The 16808-nt window shown below is 40.2% G+C and overlaps 1 protein-coding gene across 5 annotated transcripts in view; it reads left to right on the top strand.

The window, feature by feature from the left end:
- The window catches only part of NOX4 (NADPH oxidase 4), a 116580-nt gene extending 101082 nt beyond the window's left edge, over positions 1–15498 (top strand). For 3 of the 5 annotated variants that reach the window (XM_069015593.1, XM_069015618.1, XM_069015609.1), the window contains one exon: positions 1324–15498. In XM_069015593.1, coding sequence (XP_068871694.1) covers positions 1324–1444 — 121 coding nt within the window. In that variant the 3' untranslated portion in view covers positions 1445–15498. The remainder of the gene's footprint in view (positions 1–1323) is intronic. The other 2 variants (XR_011150978.1, XR_011150979.1) reach the window with 2 other exon arrangements.
- The last annotated feature ends 1310 nt before the right edge of the window (positions 15499–16808 follow it).

Consider the following 16808-nt stretch of genomic DNA (forward strand, 5'->3'; position numbering starts at 1 on the left):
GACACCACTGCAGTTACCTGCATAACTTTGTGATGCTTTTCAATGTTTGAGTGCTCAGTTGTACCATGCCAGTGTTGCTGTGCACTGGTGCAGCGTGCACTGCCGTGCTATTCCAGCAGCTGCCTGACACCAGACATGTACACTTGGCAGTATGTATCAAAGATTTCTCCTTGTATTAGTTGCCTCCTCTCATCAAATACATGCACAGGGAGCTTTAAACTGAGTTTGATTATCCTGCATGTGCTAAAATATTGTATATTAAATAGTTACTGGATAAAATACTGAAATAGTCCAGCAAGCAGGGTCCAGAACCCAAATCTCCAGCCTCTTGGTGAGTGCTGTAGATCACAATAGTTAGAGCCATGTTGCCTCTCGTATGCTTTTTCTTCATCCTAGTAAATCTTTAAGATCTTTTTCTAGTAGTAGTGGCACAATTTTAACAGGAAGAGGATTTTTTTTTTTTTCATGGTACAGAAAAGGCAGCACTGCATTGTCTTTCCCTGCTCCTTCCTTTCCCTCTCCTCATCTTTCAAAAAAGGGAAATGGTGACTGTTGTGAATTGCTCAGTCCTGCTGTGGTGGATGTGTTTTGTTCTGATGTTGGCTACAATTCTGAGCCCTCAGACGTTGTATGACTGTGAGTGTGATTTACAGCCTATTTTTAAGGTGACCAGAGAGCAGAGCTGTTGTCGGTTGAGGGGTGTGAAAAAGTCAGGTTAACTAATGAAGGCAGGCCAAGAGCTATGGGTGATGAACAAGGATCGTACTCTGTGTTTGACTTTTCATAAGCTTTCCCAATATAGATGTTTAAGAAAAAAACTGCATGCTAATATGAAAGTAAAGCAGTAAAATTACTCTGTTGCTGCCAGAAATAATCATGGTTAGTAGTGCTCTGTTTTCATTAGTGTAACAAATCACTGTTAGCAAACCAGATCTGCTTGTGTAATTCATGAGTTACACTAAGAAAGTCTTGACAGTAAGACACATTTTAAATAAAAAAGCAATTAATCATGGAAAAAAATATAGAGTGGAAAATAGTAATATTTCATCATTTAGTATCTTGAGATTAAGATGAAGTGCTTCTTCCTTAGTGTTGTCTTAGTCAGGTAAATAATAGGGTTTGTTGTAGGGATACTTGGGAGAGATATGGTGGCTTCAGTAATACTAACTACATCATCTAGTGAACTGTTTTCAATTTAAAATCTATATGTAGTCAGGTTATGTATAATACAATGAGGCCAGAAAACAGTTTTGTCTATTATCGGAAGGTACTGTTTATTCATAATGTCATAACTTCCCCCTCCCTCCCCCTTTTTTTTTACAGGAAGACCATTGGAGTTTTCTGTTGTGGACCAAACAAAATCTCTAAGATACTTCATAAACTGAGCAACAGCAGCAACTCTTATGGGACAAGGTTTGAGTACAATAAGGAATCCTTCAGCTGAAAGTCTTTTGGACTAGCAAGACTCTATAGAAGATAAAAGTGCAATTTTTTGTTTGTACAATATAAAAGTTCAGCTGTGGTTTAAACAGACAGAAATGTACCAAAGAATAGCACAAATGTTTTTATTTATGATTATTTAAGACTGATGGATGCAGCAGTATACCAACAAATAATCAGTGCTTTTACTCAAATGCACTCACACAATATTTGTGGTGGGAGTGATTCTTTGGATTTGTTTCTGTTAATTAAAAAGGGCAGAAGCTGGGGAGAGATGCAATTGCTTTAAAAGCTGATGGAAGAAGAATCTGTGGAACATTTGAACTTCTTCCTCTTCAGTCCTCTGAGGCTGGATCAGTAAATGAAACCCCAGGTTAATCCAAATGGCAAAACAGAGTGTATTACAAAGACTCTTGCTTTTGTTGGTATACAAATCTTATGGCTTAGGGGTGAAAATACTCCATATTAAAGATTTTATTATACATTGCAGAACTGGGATTCTGTATTTAAAATATAGAGTGTTACTCTTGCTGGTTTACTTCTGTAATGAAGTTAACCTAAGGAAAAGTGAGCACAATTTCATAGCACCAGTGGGCAGCCTCTGTTGTGATGCTAATCACAGCCTCTTGGCAAGCACGCATCTGTATGTGGAGAACTCTGTATCTTGCATCAGTTCAGCATTCTATGAGTTTGCAAAATAAGTATGATTTATGCAGCCATAAAGATGGAGCAAGAAATGTGATGAACAGGAGCAGACAGGACCTGAAGTTTTATGACACCACACACTCAGTGGGGAAGTTGCACTCACTCCGCACTCATGCCCTGAATGTCAAATACTTCAAGCTTTCAGATGCTCTGACTGATTATTTTACAACACAGCAGGTTGAAATCCAGTTTTAGAGTTCCCAGAGCATGTTTGGTTGACTGTGATCCTTTGAGTATCTTCCCTGGAGCCACCCTTGTTCGCCCTGGTGCCACTGAAAGCAGGATGAGACCAGATCTACAGTAGAGTGAGAATAAACCCCTCAGCTCTGTGTCTCCTTGGATGATGTGTGCAGATAGAAACCTTGCAGGAGCTGCAGTATGCTTTCAGTATGTTCCAGAGAGGAAGATCTGAAACATCCAAATTTAATCTCTCCTCCCCTTCTCCTCCCCACAGCTGTTTTCCACCCATAATTGCCATGGGAGAGCTAAAGGTTGAAACTGGTACTTCATAGCTTTTTGGTTCTGAGGAGCACCTTTTTTTTCTCCATCCAGATAGCCAATCCAACTTCCTTTATTTCTCCTTTTCTCCCTTTTCCTTACTTTGTTGAGATGAGGGCATTTAAACAGGAATCAGACAGCTGGCATAAATAGGCACCACTCTAGTGCCTCTTAATAGAGCAGCATCACTTCAACATGCTGAAAACCTTCCCCTTGATCTCCTGCAGAAGCTTGGGAGCAGTACAGGGTAGTGTTTGCAGCATACACAGGCAGAGGCTGGCCTGAGAACTCTTGTGCCTGTGGTTCACCTCTGTCTAGGGCAGTGCATTTGATTTCATTTACATCTGTCCAATGAAGACCTTTTTTTATTTTAGTGGGAAAGGCACTACATTTCTGCTCAGGACACAAACTCTGTACAGAAATCTGCAAGTATCAGTGTGAGTGTTCAGAGGGAAGCATTTTTCTGGTAGGTGGTATATAGGCACGGTGTACGTGTAGTGAGAATGAGTTTGGTCTTTGCTTTGGCAGCTTCTGCTCAGGAGTTGCACTCAGTGAGCAACAGGGTGGAGGTGCATCAGTGAAGCCACATGGGAATGTGTTCCTCAGTGTCCAGACTTGGCACTGAAGTCTTTACCTCTGTCTCTGCCCAATTTGAAATTCAAGGAGGAAGGAAAGAACCAGAGATAGACGAATTCTTACTGATGAGAATTCTAGAAGTAGCCCAGATGAGAGAAGCTAAAATAGAAATGCAGTGTGAGATGGGAGCCTACATTACAGCTACTGATTTTAGATTTTTTCTCTTTGAGGCTGGAAGGACCATTATTTTCCTACTGGATCTCCTTCATCCATCACTGTAAAACTGGAGGTGTGCAGCAAAGGATTAGGTTCTTTTTAGTCAGTAAGATTTATTTCTAATACTGCCTGCAGAGATGTTATAATAAACATAAAACTGTTGGCAAAATGCACAGATACTGGATATTGTAGGTTGTCCATACTTTCTTTGTTTCCTGGCTGTTAGTTTAAAGCATGATTGAAATCATGCCTGCATCTGTTACCCACAACTAGAAAGTGATCTTTTCCTCTAGTTTCGGGATCTAGTATCTCATGCTTTTTAAATACAGTTCAGAGTCATCTAATCACTATGTTGTTTGTGGTTTCCCATCTCCTCTGACAGATATCAGCTCCATTACCATATAATGAGCAGCTAGTTTTGCAGTTAGCTCTGTGCTAAAGCAGAGTATATTTTCTGGCTCAGCTTCTGTATAGGTAACACTTTATAATTAAAATAGTAATGCTAGTACTGTGCTCTTGTTCTGCATTGTAGCAGGAGTTGATGCTCCTTGTAGGCATGTTAAACACATGCTGTTACATTAAGCAGTGCTGTCACAGCAAGATCTAAGCAGATCCAGGCTGTCCTCTCTCTCTTTGTGCTGTATCTGACTCAGCTGACCCACCTGTAAAACAAGCTCTGGACTGTCTGCCTTTCTGGAGTGTTTTGAGGCTTAACTAATGTTTTGGGATCACTTTAATGTGCAAGCAGTGAAAAGATCTGTCTAATTGCTATGCAAATATACTTGTGTTTTATTTTGGGTAAACCTTTCTGTTACTGATTTGACTAATCGCTAGACCAGGTGAGGAAGAGTTTGGGGAAAGTCTAAAAGCTTCAGTTGCTTTTTCCTTTTCCTTGAGCTATGCTTCTTTAAGAGAGGCAAAAGTTTTAAGCGTTGTTGAGTGACTGTGACTTGGCTACAGGAGTGGCAGATATTATGATAAGCACAATATTTCTACAGGCTGTGTTGTCATTGCTCTTTCTGAGTGTCTCTCCAGCTTGCAAAACAGAGTCAAGCCCTCTTTTAAACTCCATTACTTTTTTCTCTGTAAGCCAAGTGTGTGTAAAAATATAACTCAGTGCCAGACAAGTAAGTGAAGGCTGACAGCACCCAATTCCACATTTGCAGATCAACTGGATTTACATAATTGAGCATCACTTTGCACTTTAAACTGTGTCCTGTGAGTCTGTCATGAGTGTCCTGCTGGCAGGGGAAGGATCCTGCCCTGTATTCTCCCAGTTTTCACTCAGTCTTTCACAAAGCTGCAGGCCTCTCAGTGTTTTCTCAGCAGGATCTTTGTGTTTTATTCATCAGAATTGTTTCAGGACTCTTTTTTTTAGACCAGGAATGTTTCCATACCGTGATGGGAAACCAAGCCCTTTCCCTGCAACAAGAATCCAGCCCTTGTGCAGCAGTGTGGGACTTGGGGCTTTACTCAGCTAACAGCAGGATTAATCAGATGTATCCAAGACCTATTCCCACATCACTGGGATTACTTGTGTGAGTAAATGCCCACTGCCACAACAAAGAACAGCAGAGATGAGCCCTGATGTTGTGTGGGAAGGCCTGGTGGGGAATGACCTTCACCACTGAAGTCTGCAGAACAGCCTGTCCCTCCACAATGATTATTCCAGCCCTGAGTTTGGAGCAACACTTCCCTGTTCCAGTATGTGGTACTACTACTAGTGTGTGAGTTCTTCCTTGGTCTTTTTTCTGCTCTTCTAGAAGGCAGGACTGAAAGCAGTGTGAGGTCACAACAAACAACCAACCTGGTCTGGGAGAAGACACGTAGCTGATGACTGCACTGCTTAGGGTAGAAAGTTTAAACCAAATCTATTTTTCTGCAAAATGCTGATTGTTTTGCCACAACAACAGTTGCTGTAAAGGAAGAACAGATAAACCCTCCCTCTGGAGACTTCTGCCTACACAGGCCTGTTGTGAAGATGTGTGTGAAAGCACTGCACACATCCTTATTATTAGGGTATGCAATGATAGAACAAGGGAAATGTATTTGAACTGGAAGAGGGCAGGTTTAGTTCTGATATTAGGAAGGAGTTCTCTGTTGTGAGAGTGGTGAGGCCCTGGAATGGGTTGTCCAAAGAAGTTGTGGCATCCTTAAAAGTGTTCAAGACCAGGCAGGATGGGGCTTTGAGATCTGGAAGATATCCCTGCCCATGGCTTGTGGGTTGGAACTAGACAATCTTGAAGTTCCCTTCCAACCCAAACTGTTCTCTGACTCCAGGATTCCGTGGTTCCTATTACTTCAGTATCCACTGCATCCCGATCTCTGGCTTGCTCACTCAACTCTGAATCCCTGTGGTTTTCTTTGATTGCAGATCTTCACCTACCTTGTTTGCAGATGTGTCTTGCAGGTGAGAGAAATACTGCATATATTGGCACCCATGTGCTGTCTGATCTAAGCATGGAACAACCTGTGAGCACTCTTCACAGCCAGTGCAAGTGCAGGAGCTGCCCATTTACTGCTAATGCCTCTGGCGCATAGGTGGCAAAGAGATTTGGAGCTGGCTGAGAGGGGGCAGATAATGCAAGGAGCAGACCAGCCATGTTGGGAACAGTAATTCAGCTGTAACAGCCTAACAGCATGGTTTGGTAGGACTTGGAAAACAGCAGCCTAAGAGGAAAACCTCTACTCCACATTTAATGCGCCAGGTTATAGTTTCAAACTGTAAGACGTGGCTTAGGGGAAGCAGACATGAGGCTAAAGAGTCATTGCCTATAGCAGTTCAAGGACTACAAGTCAGAGAAGATAGTTATTAAAATTAATATTTTAATAGTTATTAAAATGCAATGTTTACTTTTTTGAAAAATAACGGGCCTTCTAGGGAGATTAATTTTCACTTCAGTCTGGAAATCATTTCGTAAACTCACCAGTTTGATATTAGATAAGGTGGGTCTGTTCTTCTCTGGATTATGCATCCAATTTTTTTGTTGATTTTCCACCCCTCACAATTTAAACCAGTTTTTATTTTTTAGCAAAGAGGATTTAACAACAAGGTTTAATCAAAATGCCATTGGTGCCTGTGCTGAGCTGAGGTTTTCTGCTATGAATGTACATTTTTCGGATATATATATATGTATATATATATATATATATAATACAGCCGATGACTCAACTGTGAACAGTGATTTGGGATTTGCATTGTTTCTGCTGCTGGTGTATTTCATTAAGGCCACTACAGTGATGCACTGGCAAAATGTATGGAGCTGAAATGAGACTCTTCATTCCCATATAGAGCCTGGTATTTTAGTGCCTGTACTAACCATAGTAAATCCTAGAAACACTGAAATTTCCTTTGTAGGCACAGTAGATTAATTAGCATCTTTTAAGGTTAAAAACCCTGAGACCTCTGCTGGACTGATATGTATAAGGAATGCTCTGACACAAAGGTTTTGAGCAACAAATGCTTCTCCTTAAAGGGCTGGATAAGGATATGTGAAGGTTTAGTATCCTGCTAATTGTATCACCCATGTTGTAAGAGGGATGGGATCTGTTCTGGTACTGAGGAATGCTGTGCGCTTCCTCTGATGTTATGAACATCTCTAAACTTGCAGTGGATCCTCAAGGTTTGCCATGCCTGAAGTTTTATATTCTCTAGAGGGATCCTATTTGTAAGACACAGGTGCTGGATCTGTACTAAGAGCCGTGGATCTGTCCCATTATTACATGGGCACAGAGAAAAAGCTGGAAAAAGTCACTTGTCCTGATCGTAGATTGCTTCTTAACAGAGCCCTTGGATGAAGGGGTAGGCTGGTCCTGAAGCTCCAGGTAAACTGCTGTCAACCAAGGAGCAACCCAAGGAGGGCAGGAGAGGATGATGAATGCCAACAATAAACACGGTAAAATATTTTCTACCTGGGAGCCAAGGGGAGGGAGGAGACATTCTTCTTAGTTTCTCAATTTTAGAAATTAAAGCAAACCCCATTTCCTAGATGCAGATACAAAGTCTCCCTGGGGGTTGAGAGGTAAAGTATGCAAAGACATTGCATTTCCATGCAGAACTCAGTGCTAAAGCCCAGAAGAAAACTAGTATATTTTAGCAAACACCCTGGAAATAAGCAATTTCTTTGAAGCAAGCCCTTTACTCTTTCAAGTTAACCTATTTCTGAAAAACATCTACCTCTATTCTGCAGCTGTGGAATTGGGAAATAGCTTTACCTGGTAACTCCTTTTCACCAAAATACTGGAGTGTAGAGTTCTCTGTGTCAGCTGTAAGTAGCTTTGACAGTTTGATAAATAAATTTCATGTTTGTTGTTGCTGACCCTAGGAAAGGACAGCCTTGAGGATGAGAAGCAGTGTTACATAAATGTCTAGTGCACATAGCAACGCTGAGCAGGGAGACGCTGCTGCATCGCTTTTGGTGCACCAGTCACTCATTAAAATTCTGTCATTGCAAGGTCATGTTGCTCATCTCATACTCTGCAACCCTGGGGAAGAAATTTGGATGAGAGGTGGGGGAGGAAAAGCAAAAACTTCCTCCTTGTACAGTAACCAAGAATATATTCATCGACAGCAGGGCACTTATTTTGATTTCAAAAGAGCATGCCATTTCTTTTTCAGGGATAACGGGTTCCCTCCTGGTGCTGTGTCATGGTGTTTGCATGTTAGAAGTGTAACACAGGGATAACGGGTGGCTTCCGAATTGAATAAATAACGCCTCTGAGCTTTTGCTTCTCCCTTTAATAGCCTGAGAGAAATGCAAAATACCAGAGAGCATATAGAGTGGACTGTGTCCCAAGCTGCACTCGGCACAGTCTGGTTAGGAATGCTGCACAGCAGGTCTGCAAGCTGCTGGGAAGAGGCAAGGCCAAGGTTGTGGGTTTGATCTCCGGATGGGCCATTCACTTAAATGATGATCCTTGTGAGTCCCTTCCAACTCAGACTGTTCTGTGATTCTGGGTAACTGTTTTAAGGAAAACACATCAGTGATAGATGATCTGCAGTCAGAAGCTGGCCAGGTCACCACACTGGCTGTCCCATCTCTGAACCATGATGAGTCAGAGCAAGTCCTACGTATGCTTTGGCAAAGGGAGACTCGGGGGCTCTTGGACTGAGCCTGCAGGATTAGATGAAAGGTGGTTTAGACAGAGCTGGATGAGCTTCCAGTGTGCACTTTCAAGCTTGGAGCTGTCATACTTGAGGGTGAATTGTGTAGGCAATGAGCTGGTCTGACCTTTGAGTACAGTCACAGTTGTATGGTTAGCTGAAGGTATGGACATACCCTGTGTATTTCTCTAGCTTTGTAGAAGCATATTGCTAGGGACAGGGAAGCAGGTCATGTTATTGTACCTCATTAGGTGTTAGATGCTTGAAAGCATGTACTGGCTAGAACAGATGAGGATGGTGAATGCCAGCTTCCACCCACAACTGAATATACCCTGCCCATGTTCTGCACCAGTGTTCCATCAAGAATAAATGGCAAAATGTCAGCAGAGAAGGCACAAGTGCTGTATTTTGTTTTACTGTATCAGAGGAACATAATTAACTGTTAAAAGATACTTGCTGTGAATGTGAAGATTCACCTATGACATTATTCTTTTTGGCTGCTTAAGCTGTAGTAACTGTTTGATACACACTTTTTGACAAAAACATAATGCCCCAAAGCCTAAAAACGTGGCTGAGATGGAACTTGGCAAGGGATCTCCTGATAGTGAAATATCATTGTCTGTTGGAGCTGGGTGCATTTGTGCTTCAGTCATCTTGGTCTGCTCCATCACCATGGAAGATTAGAGGGAGCTGAGCTTTCAGATCCATCTCTTCCTTGCTGCATATAACCTCAGCCTTCATCTAGAGGTGTGTTTGAATCTTTGGATCATTGGATACACCATCACCCATGTGTCCCATAGTCCTTCTTTTGGGCTCTTCCTCCCTTCATAGCACAAGAGGCTTCTTCCACCCTGTGTTTCCCATAACTCAGGAAAATGCCGCTTTGGGAAATGCAGAGGGCCTCAATTTTAATCACAGTATACACCAAACTTTATAATGCTCCTGGTGTACACAATCCAGTGGGGTTCTTGTAGTCGCTTTGATTAGCTTTAGGGAAATGAGGGGGGCAGCATCCCAATGCTGGAGATGCTTTTGACAATGACAGGAGGGGCAGTGCTACAAGGGCAGCTATGTAGAAAATGGGAAAACTCATAGTAGCAAAGATTATGTCATCTTCTGAATGAGAATTGGGGATTTGGTTTTGTGAAAGTCAGATCACTTGTGGCTACCACTGAAATTAAGTCATGCTTCTACTTTCACACGTAGGCATTTCAGGACGCTGGGCAGTGATGGAAAGGGTTTCTTTTTTTCAATTACATTTGCTATTTCCATCCAGCCCCTGCTTTATTAATTGCATATGATTTCCTTCTTTCACTGATTAAACATTTCCTCGCCTGGTTTCTTTGCTTCTGGGAGCTTGAGAGCTCATTGTTTATAACAGGGAAAGAATAAGTATTGTGCTGTTCAGCAGACAACTCCCAACACATATGTTCAGCTCTGCCTCTTTGAGAGGGAGGCCCTGATGCTGCTGTGAGTGCAGAAGGGCAGAGCTTTCACTTAGATTCAGATGTGACAAGGCCCCTTTTCCAGGCTTCATACATTGATGAAGCTCTGGGCTTATTAATTAGCTTTTTCTGAAACAGGTACCCTTAGTCCAAATGTGCCAGGTTGTGAAACCCCTACTTCCACTGAGTTTTTCTCTCCCTGTGTTCCTTCTGATCATTTGCAGGAGCAGATTTGATGAGACACATTTGGGTAAGAAATGGTTCTCTTGGTTCTGTGGTAGTTGAGAAGAAAAGTCATAATTGGGGTATCGCCCCTCAAACTGATGTCCAAAAAAGTATTTTGAATGGCCCAGCTATATTAGTTCCATAATGTTTATATGGGAATTTCTTTCAAGATCTATGATTTTACATTGTTTTATATAAGTCTAATTTCATTTTCAGAAACAACCAAGCAAAAAAATCTCAAACATCTTTTTTACATCAAAAATGCTCATATGTCAAAAACACGTCTGTTTTAAAAGAATTCTTCCAAGATTCTTAGAAGAAGAGTGGAAACTAGCTTGAAAAAACTCTTCTAATACCAAAGCATTCTTTGGTTTTGTTTTTTTTCTTTCCAACCTTCATTAGTGAAACAGTATGGTTCAAACTCAGCAATAGTACCACAGTCTGAGCTTCAGCAATTCAGTATCTTCCTTTTAAAGCAAGACATCTCTCCAGGATCATGTCTACACTGTCATCTGAACCTTCAAGACAATGTCTGTAGCAGGTCTAGACTTGGGTTGCTTTGAGGAAGAAGACATGATCCATTTTTGTCGTACTTTGGGGAGTTATTTGGGACTCAAAAGCCATGTGAGAGTTTGGTGTGGTAAACAAATAGGAACTGGAGCCACTGGTGCAAATGTGAGTATACTGAAAAGACTGTTATCCCACTAGACAAGTTAATTAAAATCCAGTCTCAGGAAGGAAGACGTGGGCCACAAAGAAAATTCTTGCCATACATAAAATTTGGAAAAAGCAGTAAACTAATGTCAGCTTTCCAATTTTTCTTTTTAAAAATGAGCCTTAGAAGTAATTATTAACAGTTAACATGTATAATGTGATAGAAAAATTAATGTCTTTTCTGTAGCTGTGGGTCTTGACTTTTTCACTTCTGACCGCATTCTTCCCTCACTCTTCCCTGTCCCAAAAGAAAGACACCAGAAAATTTGTTCTGAATTTCCAATTCTGTAATTACATATCTTTTCCACTAGAGGTGAAATAAAAACAATTTATTAAAAAGGAAGGCAACATTTACTTCTGATATCTCTGTACAATGTACAAGATAACCATTTTGGAAAGTTTTTTCATAAATGTCCACAATTTTGAGTACTCAGTGTTCTTTTCAGAGGCGCCTGTTTATATTAATGTAATTTCAGTCTGTTCTTATGTTTTTGTAGATCAGGATGTGGTACAATTCTTTGAAGAGAAATATCTGCTTAGTTTCCAAGTGGAACAGAAAGCAAAATTTGGTCCCGAACTTTCATTTGTAAGTTTTTCACCTAAGCTTGACTTTAAGAATAGTACTTAGTGGGTTTGTGCCTATGACAAGTCATACTCTTGTCATATGAAACAGCCCATTTTGTAGCCTCAGCTTGCTGGCCCCGGCACAACAGAGGAACTGTGTTTCATGGACTGGAAGGACTTAAATAGGTCACTTTTGTACCTGCATGCCTGATAAACCTTCAAAGAGCAAGCAATAAGCTTTCTGACTCTTAGTTCCACTAAAATGAAGGAAAAATTTTACCAATTATCTCTATAACAAGGCAGAGCTAGAAAACGGATCATTAAAAAAAGTCCCGGGTTTTTATTTTCTGTTTTATTTGGGGTTTATTGATTCTTCTCTTTTTCATGAGTCATGTGCAGAACTCTTTTCCCATAGTGTCCCTTTCTTAGTTACAGAGTGTTGTGAGGGTAGATGAAATCCATTGGCTAAAAAAGGGCTCAGACAGGGAAGAACTCTTGAGTTTTATCGCATGTTCTTACGGAGTTCCCCTACAAACTGGTCACTCTGCATAGGATTTTCAGTGTAACATGAAGAATTCAAATTCACTGTCATTTTTTATGCCAAACTGCATTGTTTCTTTCTAAAATCCCATCTTCTTTTTGCCTACCAGTAAAATGGGAACACTCACACCAGAAAAGAGTTTAGATATGCCTGGAAAATAGTCCTTCATTTCAAATTTGTTTAGTTAAAATACAAAATCCTGATTGCAGTATGGAAAGGAGCGTTCTTTCCCAAAATACTCATCTGAATTAGCCATTTTATCTTAATGGCGGTCCTGACAACTGAAGTATTTGGCTGCTGAGTTCTTTTGCTGGTCAGATGTTACTTTGACATTCTGTTATATTAGCAGATCATCTTAATGTGATTTTATGTCTCTTATTGTATTTGACAAAGCACCATATGTTAATACATCATGTAATTATGGCACTATACTCTGAAGGTATTTACTTTACAGAAAGCTTCATGACTTTGGAATAAACAACCATTCCAAGACTGAGCAAAACATGGTTGAGTTGCTGTTTGTGACCTGATTTCAATTAATGATGTACTGGCTTAATTGTGGAAGCATTGTGTGTGTGCATGTGTGCATGTGTATTACTGCTGGTAGGGGAGGCTGGGATTTCACTGCTTAGCAGAATGGACTCTTTATGATGCCCTAAACTTGCTGAAACATCTACACAGGGTTCACAGATATGCTGCAGGAGAGCCAGACTCCTCTGGCACGACAGCAGGAGGTTGGGTAGGATGCCCAAAGTACCAGAACTGTACTAGGCACCCTTGTTTAGCCACCCAGAGTCATTTTCTGCCTTAGAACATGAGAGACGTGCTTACTCTGTATGTATCTGTGGCTGGGAGACCATCTCAGAAGCAGAATACATTACCTCATCCTCATCATCTCACATGCTGGAATTTAGAAGAACATCACTCCTCTACACTGTCTTTGTTTAGAGCACAGTGGAAGGAGAAAGCAGCATCTGCCTGACCCTAACCAAAATCAGTGATGAGCAAAGTTCCTTCCCTAATCAGAAACGTGTAGAAATCCTTCCCACCTGTGACAAGTATTTGGGTGCCTGACACTGAAATGTGCTCTGGGAATTTGTTCTAGTCTGCTTGCTCTGGTGAAGCATTTCACAGTGTGCTCAGACCATGCTGCTTTTGATAGCTATTACTCTGAGAGCTGCTGTTTTATTATGTCTTCAAGACACTGCTGATTCTACAGCAAATCTGCAACAACTGGTTTAAAATTCATAATTGACTTCCCAGTAATGTGTTTAGGGGTCTTTTGGGTGCACTGCTGACTAAAGCACCCATTTCCATGCTGAATGTTCTGGTAGCTGTCCATCTAATCATTTCTCCATTTGGTGGGGTTGTGGGTTTTTGTAGCAAAACTACACATCAAACATGGATTAATACAAGTATGCAGAATTCTCTGAGGTTTTTCAGAATTGTTAAAAGTTCTGGGTAATTTAGTTTTAAGAAGTGAGGGTACTTAGTTAAACTGCATATATTGATCCCAGGGTTGTATTTTTTATTTTCTCATTCCAGAGTGGTGTTGATACAGTGGTGGGAAAAGGTACCATCCCTCCAGAATGAGGAGTTTAACTGCAGCAAGATAAAAAAAAGCCAACAAAACCCTGTATATTTCTTCTCATTTATTTTTAGTTGTTAAATTAAAAACTGATAGGGAGGGCTAACAGTTCCATTTTAGAGAAGTTCCTGATCTGTGTAACTGCAAAAGGTGTTTATTTATACTAAATGCAGGGTCAGTGGCAGGCAGGGCAGAGTTATCAGAGGAAAAAATTTATATTTTCAAAAATTATGATGGTGTTTTCAATTAAGAGGAATGTCCTTTCCCACTCACCTTCCTCTGGCCAAGTAATGAGGTTTGGCAAAATGTGTTTTGGCTCTTGAGCTTTGATTTTCTGTCTGATATTTGGGGAGTTTTTATGGGAAACTATATATTTCACAAATGCATTTGATCAAGAGAAAAATCTCATTGCTCATGCAAGAAGATTATGGAAAGGGGAACAGAAGAATTTTTTTTTTACAAAACCTGGCTGAAAATGCTGTTGCAAATAATAAACTCTCCTTCCAGTGAGCAACATAGTATTGCAGTCTGCTGTTTTCCTGATGGAGGAGAAAAACTGCTTCCTTCTCCCCACAGCACATTACAAGTATGTGGATGTTACAGGAGGGCTGAAGAGTGGAACACGGGAATAATTTGTAATCAATGCAGCAACTTGGATTGTTTCTCCTGAAAACCCATCATCCATCATTTTTTGTAAGCAAGATGACTTCAAATAATCTGCATTTCTCATCTGTTTTCCTTTTCCAGCTCCTCCCAAATTTAATTCCTATGAATGGCTCCATGATTTATCATTTCTCTTTCTGGTTTCTTGTTAGGATATGTATAAGCATTAGAATGAGCTTAGTAACAGTGTGCTTTTTAATCCAAAATTGTGCACTCTGGATTGATGACTGGTCATCTCAGTAACCAGCAGCTTGTCTTCCTCTCCAAAACTGTTCTTCTGGTTTTCATGAAAATTAGTTTTGTTAGGCCAAAGTTTTTGATCTCTGTACAGATTAATTTTGCAAACGAGCCTTCCTGTAACTTTTTGCAGTAGTATGTCTTCTTGTAGGAGAATGTCACCTTAATTAGGATGACTGCAGAGATTTCCCAATCTGTCGTCTGTGCCCAGACTGCTAAACACAATTTCTGAAGTGACAGCCTCCCTGCAGACATCCCTGTTTGGTGCTCTAGAGTGCCATGGCTCCTAGGATGAGACAAAAGGCCACTGTTTTTAAGACCTGGTGTCTAGACTTTTGGACTTAAGCATATTTGTTTCACTAAAAGGGAAAAGTCTTTCTGACTAGATGTGAGCTGATTTTATGAAGTAACCATGAGGAAGACAGAAAAGCATGGTTTTCATTTCTTCTCTCAAATGAGAGTCGTTAAGAACCTGATTCTCCCTGAATATTAGTAGGAGGTTGATGCTTTGAAAGTCAGCCCCCTGGATTAAATAATTGAGACCACAGACTATAGAATTAAAATTAATTTTAAAGTAGCATCTCAAGTCCATTATGCTGTAAAAGAGGACATGAAGCCTAAATTCTCTAGTGGTCTGTATCTTCAGTGGTCACTGGCATTAACTGACAAGATGAAATTTAAAACAAATTGCTGCTTTTCTGACTTAAAAAACCTTACATTCCCTTGCTCTTGTTATAAATGACTGTAACATCATCCAGATGAAAAGGGAGCTGGAAAAAAGAGTCCTTAGAATGTCTGTCTACAAACATATGCACAAATGTTGTACTACTTTTACTACTATAGTAAGCATACAGTTATTTCAGTATTTGTATTTTTGCCATGATTATATGTATTTTTCTATCAGCTAATGACTGTAGTAGCTCTGTTACTCTGGGATGTGTGTGGTGTTTCAATTTAAAACAAAAGTCACATTTTCTCATAATTGTACCATTAAATATTTTTGTATACAAATACTGTCATTTGGTATTTCTCAAGCTGTTAACTGTGCATATATTTCATACAAGTCATCTGGCAATATAATCAGTCCATAGTAAATTTAACAGAGCACCACCCTGCCAATCCCCCATAAATTTATGAGAAAATGGTCCAGGCCTTCAAGTTCTTAATACATCTTCCTGATACATTCAGCTCTGTGACAAAATAGCCACCACTTTTTTAGAATGTTATTGCCTTTGCAATAACATATGCAAAGAACTTAAGCTTCTAGCACTTCTTCCAGAAATATTTCCTCTGTGGTATGTGTAGACTATTTATTTGTAATAGGTTGCACAAAGGAATGAAGGTGAGTAAAGACAACGTTGGAGAGAATTTCCTATCATTAGTCACTGGTGGGGAAAAACAGAACCTGATTACAAGGAAGGCTGTATTGGTAGGCAAGGAAAACCTTGTTCATGGCTCTGCCCTAAGAGGCTCTGCAGACTATTTATATTTATGGCATTGCTGTCAAAAGTCCTTGGAAGGATGTACACCAGTTTGAAAACCTAGCACACTGAAATGGTTGTACATAAGTTTTTCAAGAAACCAGAAGCAAATTCAAACCAGAATTATTTTAATATTGTTTTGATTACAGTAAAATGTGTGAAAATTTGTCAACAATATGTAATTGACCTGAAAATGCCTTATGTGCTTATTATTGTGTGAGAATGTTTCTTTTACTAGAAAACAGTGAAGAGAAGCAGGGAGGTGCTTCTATATACCCAAGTTCCTTTAAAATCTGTATGAAACACTCCTGTACATACACTACCATGCCTGTCATCACCACCACCACCAGCTTCAAAACTGTGGGACAATCCCACCACTGAGCCCCCAGGGATCCCTTTTCTGGTCAGATAACACAGTGCAATATGGGATGATAGGAGAGGGAACCAAGTTTCATGAAGGTATGTGATCTGAAGTGCTAAGCCGCAGTGAGGGTCCAGAGTTAATGTTTTCTGCCAAACTCTTGTTTCAAAGAGAATTTTTTTTTTTTGTATGTGGGGAAAGTGCTTGTTTTTCTATATATTTTATTAATCAATCAGATTTCTAGAATTTTTTGCCATAATGTGAATTCTGCACAACTGATGGCCTCAAGAGAAAGAGGTAAAGGACAGACTTCTGGGAAAATGTCCATTTATAAAATGGGACATGAGAAAGCCTAATGGGTGGAAGACAGATATGCAGAAATAAGTTGGTTTTCTGTAGTTATAAGAGCTATTTCATATCTAATTCAGAGCTTATTACAAAAATTACAGT

Source organism: Aphelocoma coerulescens, chromosome 1 (genome assembly GCF_041296385.1).
Source record: "Aphelocoma coerulescens isolate FSJ_1873_10779 chromosome 1, UR_Acoe_1.0, whole genome shotgun sequence".
NCBI classification, from domain to species: Eukaryota; Metazoa; Chordata; class Aves; order Passeriformes; family Corvidae; genus Aphelocoma; species Aphelocoma coerulescens.